The 8317-nt window shown below is 36.1% G+C and overlaps 1 protein-coding gene across 1 annotated transcript; it reads right to left on the reverse strand.

Annotated features, from left to right (window-relative positions):
- Positions 1-4357: 4357 nt before the first annotated feature.
- LOC108916523 lies at positions 4358-7871 on the reverse strand (the record flags this gene model as incomplete). The annotated part of the gene is made up of 4 exons (XM_018722798.1): positions 7683-7871; positions 6709-6999; positions 6384-6652; positions 4358-4496 (listed from the first exon to the last, which is right to left on the reverse strand). Coding segments are annotated over exons 1-4 (816 nt in total), but the record flags the coding sequence as incomplete, so codon positions are not given.
- Between the last annotated feature and the right edge of the window lie 446 nt (positions 7872-8317).

The raw sequence follows: 8317 nt of genomic DNA on the forward strand, positions 1-8317 counted from the left end.
GTGTTTTGAGTTTGGAGCCGCTGCAGCGGATAGTGGTCGATGCACTTCTTTACTATGAGTGCAACACCACCCCCGTTACGGTTTCTGTCATGTCTGTATACCTAACCATAAGTCTAAGAACACTGATCAGATTACCCCAGCTCTCCTCTTCTTCTTCTTCGACAGAGTAAATTCGCGCGGAATTTTAAATTTTTGAAACGTTTTACTATACATCTGAATATTTTATTTTTTATTCTTTTTGGCTTCGCTATTTATATAATTACTGTTGCATTATTCGAATAATGATGGAGTTTTCAATTTTATTTGAAACAAATAGAAATCATCCGGCTCAGACTCTTACTACTATTACCGCATGACGTTTAAACAAAGGATTCTGGCACGACGTCATTAGCGAGTTGCGAAATTTCGTTTTGTCACAAACAGTTTAAGTTAATTTAAAGTGTGTAGTCGTAACAACTGTTAATAAATGAAGGTATTCCGGCAATTATTTTTACAATACTGATTTAATAATAACACGCCTAAATCAAAACAAGTGCCCCGAAAGCCTTGCTTTTGATGAAATATTTCTTGGAATTGAACAACAACTTACATACATTGCCAGGGCCTCAATTTTTGAAAGTTATAACTATTCTTTAAATACTTTCAAATACAAGTCTCCCGGAAGCTAGTAGTTTATCAAAAATTTGTCACAATTTGTTTTTTCACATCATTTACAGAAGTCTTTACAGTCTACAGCTATAAAGACTGATGACGTTTCTAATCAGAAGTAAAGACAAATAAAGGCACCGTAAAACTTAGTTCCTAATAGAAATCAGGTATATCTCTTGGTTTTCGAATTTCAAGGAAGGGAAGGTTTATATGGACACCCTGTGCAGTACGTCGTGATTTAGATTAAGTCATCGAGCTCTCCATATGGTGCAGATAGCTTCAGTAATAGTGCCAGAAATATGGCAACACTTACACTTTTTTCATTTTTTTTTATTTTATTCTTGTTATTCGGTTTTCATTTTTTTAAGGTTGGTTCGGGCGCCATCTGCCTTTGGCAGAAAAGTTATACATGTAATTTTGATTGTTAAAATAAAATGAGCCTGTAGTAAATACTTTTGACTATGCCTCGTATTTCCTTAAAAGTTTGCACCGGCCTGAGACTAATATTTGGAAATGCAAGTACACAAAAACGCATATAACAAGTATAAACTCGAATGCTGTCTGAATGGTTTGGGCGAGCGTAAGTATGACTGATTTGATTTTACTTAACTGAGAACTAAGGTTATAGTAAGTGTGGTTGATTTGATTTGACTGAAAGCTAAGATAACAATACGCGACTTTTCGGACGATTTGGGACACAGAAAGGGGTTCACTTAGCTTTTGACGTCTATTGGGCAGCTCCCTGGCTTCTGGGTTGGCTCGAAATCTGCGGTGGTAGTTTAGTACCGTGATGTTAATCCAAAGAAGGCTCGCACTGTACACTTCACTAATTTTAGGAGGTTTAGGGTAAGTATGATTGGCGTGAAGAGTTTCAGGAATAAAATTTCGGGTAATCGACTGATCTAACCGTTGACGAAATTCTTGTCGGCGTGACTGGAATTTTAGGAAACGACGTTTCTTAAGTTTTTTGCACTTGGCTGAACGGTGTTAATTTTGAAACTAATTAACTTGGATTTATCACTGAATTTAGGATTGTTTGATAATTTGCACAAGTTAGTGTTGACATGTACTAACTCGGATTGGTTGTTGCCCGTACGTTTGGGCCGAACTGTAGTAAGGCTGAAGAATGACTTTAAACTTTACTGTTTGTAATGTCGCAGCTGTAACTGTAGCGGCGGACGTAAGATTAAGACTGAACTGAAACTCGAGATCGTCGAACTTTTATGTGTTTCTGGTGCGGTACACGTAGGCTCCGCCCCGTGCTCGCTGTTAGCGCCGCGCTTTCCCATTGGTCGGTGTCCGGGATATACTCCCCGTCGTGTTCCTTGTTGATTCACTTCCTTTCCAGGCACGCTCGAGCTAATACAACATAACATTCTCAATAAGACAAACAAAACTTACTTAACGTACAGCGAAATATGTATTTTAGAACAATTAGAATTATAACAGTTTTCTTATAGGGAACGGTGTTACACGAAGATCAGTACATTATAAAGTCAGCATGTTGACTCAAGTCATATAGTCATAATGCGCAGCAAAAACGGCTGTACAAGGGTTTCATGCTCCAAAACATAGGGGGACTCGAGATTTCCCTTCAGATTGTCGTGCAGCGAGTTGTAAAAGTATCCCAGATCTCATCCTGCCTGATGATGGTTGGAGTTTGGTAAGATTTTGTTTGTAAATTATTAAGCTACCCTCCAGGTCCAGTGTCTTCTTTTTATGTGATTCGTTTGTATGGATTTTTGAAAACTAATATATTGTTATTTGTTGAATACTTCCTTTGAGTTATACCCCTAGTGCGGCCAAGTTACGTAATTTGAGTCCAGCCAGTTATTTTTGAAATTTACAAACAATTATGTACATAATTTTTTTTTAAATCTCTCTATTTAGATATATGTATACTTTGAAAATAGTTGTCTAAATGGAAGGTAAGGATCTACAATGTAAACTGTATCGATATTTAAAATACATATGTACACATTTATAATTCGTTCTGAATATTGCCATCGCTTTCATATTCACATTTGTAGCTCTTACATGCATCCATTTGTAACTATATCGTGCACGAAGGGTAGTAATCCACACCTGGAAACGTTTCTTGTGCGTCAACTGAGGTCTCCTCAAAGACTCCCTATGTTTGGTTGTTAGCAAAACATACCAGTACAATTGCATTTAAGAAAACACTTTGAGCTTCATAGCGTGATATTTAATACAATTCTTGTATTTAGTTTCGTAATCGCCTTTACATTTGAACATCTGAAGGATCTTTATGTTTCAGTTGGTGCCTATTAACAACGCTTTTATATTTACTTTCGAAATCGCAGTCGTTACACCTGTACACTTGAACCTCTGAAGGATTTTTATGTGTCAGTTGATGCCGTTTAATATACTCCTTGTATTTAGTTTTGAAATCGCAGTCGTTGCACTTGTACATTTGAAGCTCTGAAGGATTTTTATGTATCAGTTCGTGCTGCTTGATATACTTCCTGTATTTAGTTTCAAAATTGCAGTTGTTACATCTGTACATTTGAACTTGCAAAGGATCTTTATGTTGCAGTTGGTGCATTGTCATACTACTTTTTAATTTAGTTTCATAATTGCAGTCGTTACACTTGTACATTTGAACCTCTGAAGGATCTTTATGTTGCAGTTGGTGGTTCTTTAAATTATTGCTGTATTTAGTTTCAAAATTGCAGTTGTTACACCTGTACATTTGAACTTGCAAAGGATCTTTATGTTTCATTTGGTGCTTTTTGATATCAGATTTGTACTTGGTTTCATAATCGCAGTCGCTACACCTGTACATTTGAACCTGTGAAGGATCTTTATGTTTCAGTAGGTGCCGTGTGATGTGACCCTTGCTTATAGTTTTATAATCGCAGTCATTACACCTGTACATTTCAACTTGCAGAGGATCCTTATGTTTCAGTTGGTGCTTTTTCATATAACTTCTGAATTTAGCTTCATAATTGCAGTCGTTACACTTGTACATTTGAACCTGCGGAGAATCTTTATGGTTCAGTTGGTGCTGTTTGATATAACTTCCAAATTTAGTTTCAAAATTGCAGTCGTCACACTTGTACATTTGAACCTGCAGGGGATCTTTATGTTTCAGTTGGTGCCTTTTGATATTGCTCTTGTATTTAGTTTCATAATCACAGTCGTTACACTTGTGCATTAGAACCTTCGAAGGATCTTTATGGGTCAGTTGGTGCCGTGCGATATGACCCCTACGTTTAGTTTTATAATCACAGTCCTTACAGCTGTACATTTGAACCTGCGAAGGATCTTTATGTTTCAGTTGGTGCTTTCTGATATAACTTCTGAATTTAGTTTCATAATCGCAGTCGTTACACTTGTACATTTGAACCTGCAAAGGATCTTTATGTTTCAGTTGATGCTGTTTGATAGAACTCCTATAATTACTTCTGTAATCACAGTCAGTACACCTGTACATTTTGACCTGTGAGGGATCCTTATGAATCAACTGATGACTGACAAAAAGTAACTTTTTTGTTGATTTGTAGTTGCAAAGTGTGCATTTATAAATCGGTAGTCGTGTAGCGACTTTATGTTTCAATGCATTGTACTTGGTTTTATAATCACGCTCATCACATTTGTTCGAGTCTTTGTGTTTTATACTATGCCTATTAAAGCTGATCTTCAACTTTGTTTCAAAATCACAAAGGTCGCACTTGTACAATCGTACTTTGTGTTTCACCTGACGCTTGGTTTTCGTATTACATTTATTCGCTGATCCATTCTCATGTTTATATCCATCCTCTTCTTGATCTTTACGGTCACTCTCCTCGAATGGTACAATATCGGAGCTTTGCACTGGCATGTCACTGAAAAAATTGCATATACGTATTTTTTAAAATTTTAAGGGATTATAGGTGACACATGCCGAAATATTGCGTTTTACAAAAAATTACTCTAATAAAAATTTATTAAGGACATATGTGCCTTGATGTTAATGAGAGGTATGATGGTGGCTCTGTAATTAAACAAGATGGTAAGTTCTAAGCATTTTCACAAACATTCAATTATAAGTTCGTCAGCTTCACGAGGCGTTATTTAAAGTATGACCGTTTTTCCTGGCGTATGTACCACGTCGTCGCCAGCTACAAACCTACGCTGCACTTTCTTATCCTTAGCGAAGCGATTTTGACCTCTCTTGTCATTCTCGGCCCTCACAGAGCCCAGTACGAGAACAACAAGGGCAGATTAAAGGTTCTTAGCTAAGGCTAGCGAAGCGTAATGTGTCTGTAAATGGCAGCTTCCAGGTGCATTTACCACGGCATAATAACCGAAAAAAAAACATCACACTTTAAACTTATTAGTTCTGGTAGGCTTTAATAATAAATTGGTACAGGCAAAGGGTAGCATAAATAGCTGCTAAGCTGATTAATGGACTCGCACTTAATTTCAAAGTGAATAATTTTATATAAAAATATTATACTGTGCGTGGTACGTCTGCTAGTAAGACTCTATAGGTTAAACTCTTCGAGCATACACTCCTAGAGGCAGCCTTCAGTGCTGAGAAAGCACGACTGGTATGCGAGAGAGAAAGGAGAATAAAAGGACAAGCTCTCTCTCGCTCCGCATCTGAGTCAAAAAGATTTATCGTTGATCACCTTTAAGAAATCATCCAGTGAATAAAATTTTGTTCCCTTTCAAATGCTCCACGGGTTTCAATAATTTTTTTTGGTAATCCCAAACGTCAGCAGTTTTAGTTTGATTCATCCTCTTTAATTTGAGCTCTTCAAGAGTTTTCTACGATGACTGGTCACCGCGTTATCGTTGTTCAAAGTAAAAATTAACTTTTTGGCTTTGATAATTAATTATTCGGGAACTAATGATAGTACAGAAAATTTAAGCGAGGTTAATGAACACTTCGTATACCTTCTATAAGACGTTCTCATCATTCTTTAAATAAAAAAAACAAATGTTTTCGGTGCAACAAACTTGACTCAAAAAGCGGTAAAAAATTGTACATTTAAGGATTTTTGCTAAACTTTACGAATGACGAATAGACCAAAAATATTTTCTGTTGTTTTTTAACGTCAGATCTCAAAAAACTCAACAGTTCAAACCGCTGCGATTTCTCTCTCATTTTGCATCTTTTATTGATTGTTTCAAATTGAAAATGTTTTTTGTTTTGCAAAAAACTATATTTTACTTGGTCAAAAAATGTCAAACATCAGAAGAAAAGGAATAATAAATTTTTTCAAAACTAACCCAAAAATCTTTCCCTTATGTTCAAATAAAAATAACTTTTTTGACGATTGTGTAGTATTGAGAATATTGTAAGAAAAGAAATTAATTTTTTCGTTTTTTCAATTAAAAAAACATTTTCTATTTAAAAAAATTAATGAAAGATGCAAAGTTTATCCCTTGAGATTAAAAAAATTAATCTCAAAATTAATAATAATCCCTAAATATGTAATTTTTTGCCACTTCTTGAATCGTTTCTTGCATCGAAAAAATTTTTTTAGCGGTTGTGCCAAATTGGGGACTAATAGAACTTGAATTAAATAAATTATTTTAAAACAAAATAAAAAAATTAACCTAACAAACTGTACCTTGCAAACTGACAGTTCGAAAAAAATTTCATTACATACTGCCACGGACTTTCAGAATGCCCTGTACAGTTGATCATTTAAATCACAACAGTGTCAGAACCACATGCTGTTACTTTTTTTTAAAGTAATGTTAAAATGGTCTTCTCTTACCTTCTTCCCTCATCTTCCGATTTTATATCGACACATTCAGTTTTAATCGACATTTCCATCTCGTTAATATCGAATTCCTCGTCCAGGTTTTCAGTCTTAACGAATAAATCGAGTGGAGACGTATCTATTTGACTTTCTGTGGCGGAACTATCAAAAATATTTTTAATTTTCTCCTCTGCCACTAAGCAATCTTTAAGGAAATTGTTGTGGATACACAGAGAATCGAAGCATGGCTTACACATGACGGGATCTTTGACGATATTTATATTCTACAAAATAGTTTTGTTAAATCACAAATTACGCAAGTATTTAATACCGTTCATACCATTTCCGGAGCCAAATTCTCAATAGCTGCAAGTTCCTCCTCATGTATGCACGTAAAGTCACTTTCTACTGGGTGCATACACAATCGACATATTTTCTGACCGCAAACTAATTCACTTTTCTTTTCCCGCATGTACACTTCTCTTAAGTCGAGCTGTAACATTTTTTCGCTATCCACGTAAGGAATAATTGTGTTATTCGTCTTCAGACACATTGATTTAAATTCTAACGCCTCATTTAACTTTCTTCTGCAAACATTACACATCACCTCTTTGCCCTCGCTATCAAGTTTCTGAAATATATGCAACTTTAATTAGAGAGAAAATAACAATTAACTAGTAAAAGTAGCTTTGCACTCGTTGACACTGTTAAGTGTCCACGAGTAAATCGTACGAGAGTAATGGTTGGTTTATAAAAAAGTATTAGTCCTAACTTAGTCTTAGTCTTAACCTTAATCTTAGTCCTAAAAAGTTAAATGTACAGAATGTAATGTATCGGTTTATAAAAATCCCTAGTCGTAAGGAGGTCTTAAGACATGACCTTGAAAGTTCGCATCTTTTAATTTTTCTAGGATTAAGACTAAGATCTGAGAAGTGCGCATGCACAAGTATTGCATTTCGTAGCATAGTGACCTCCTGTCTTTGTCTATGGTTGTCGCCAATACGCCATTACCATAGTAATAGGTTATATTTTTCTTTTCACTCACCAACAAAACAAATAAAATAACTATCACAGAATAATAAACAAGTATTATGCTGTGATATTACTAGCCATGCGCGTAGTCGAATCGCTCATTGGTTAATCTTAATAAAATTAGGACCACACATTGTTTTTATAAACGTGTACCTATTCTTAGGACTAATACTAAGATTAGTGTAAAGGTTAATACTAAGACTAAGACTAAGTTAGGACTAATACTTTTTTATAAACCAACCATAAATCAAGATAGACTGTAATTAATTTTCACGGACTTACCAATTTCAGCAAAAGTACGTCTAGAATGTCTCTGATAATGTTGTTTGTCACTTCAAAACCTTTATCGGTTATATTTTCAAGGCAAAGCCTACATGAAGTTTCTGGAACACCAGTCATTATAATTTCCTTTGAAATGTAAATACTAAATACAAAGCAGTGCAGTGACTTTCGTTGGTTGTTTAACCTCAATTAAAGGATCGGATGAGGACAGTTATTATTCTTCTTCCTCTTCTATTCTCGGAAAGCAAGAATAATATAGTTTTTATTATTTCACTCGGATTTCATTTAGCCCATAAAGCGCCGCGCCATTATTCTATGGCTAGAAATTGGCCTCAATGATTTGGGATCGAGGGGGATTATCCCTCTTTATCCTGCCTCATCTCGTGTAGGCCTGGACAGCCTTCGTAGGTGGGCCCCATCCGTCGTCTACCCCGACCGCAAATGCGGCCGGTGTAGGCGCTTTGTGGGACCTCCTTTTGTCCTGGCTGGGCCCCGCCGGCTAGGGCCCTTTCTTCTGGCGCTCTTCTTGCTTCGCCGGCTCGTCTGTGTAAACCCCGGGGGTAGTGTCATGTTTATGTGTGGTATGGTTGGGTAGGGTAGTGCGGCTATGCAGCCTGGGATGCGCTTTGCTAAGG

This window comes from Anoplophora glabripennis, unplaced genomic scaffold (genome assembly GCF_000390285.2).
Source record: "Anoplophora glabripennis isolate ALB-LARVAE unplaced genomic scaffold, Agla_2.0 scaffold2191, whole genome shotgun sequence".
Classification (NCBI taxonomy): Eukaryota; Metazoa; Arthropoda; class Insecta; order Coleoptera; family Cerambycidae; genus Anoplophora; species Anoplophora glabripennis.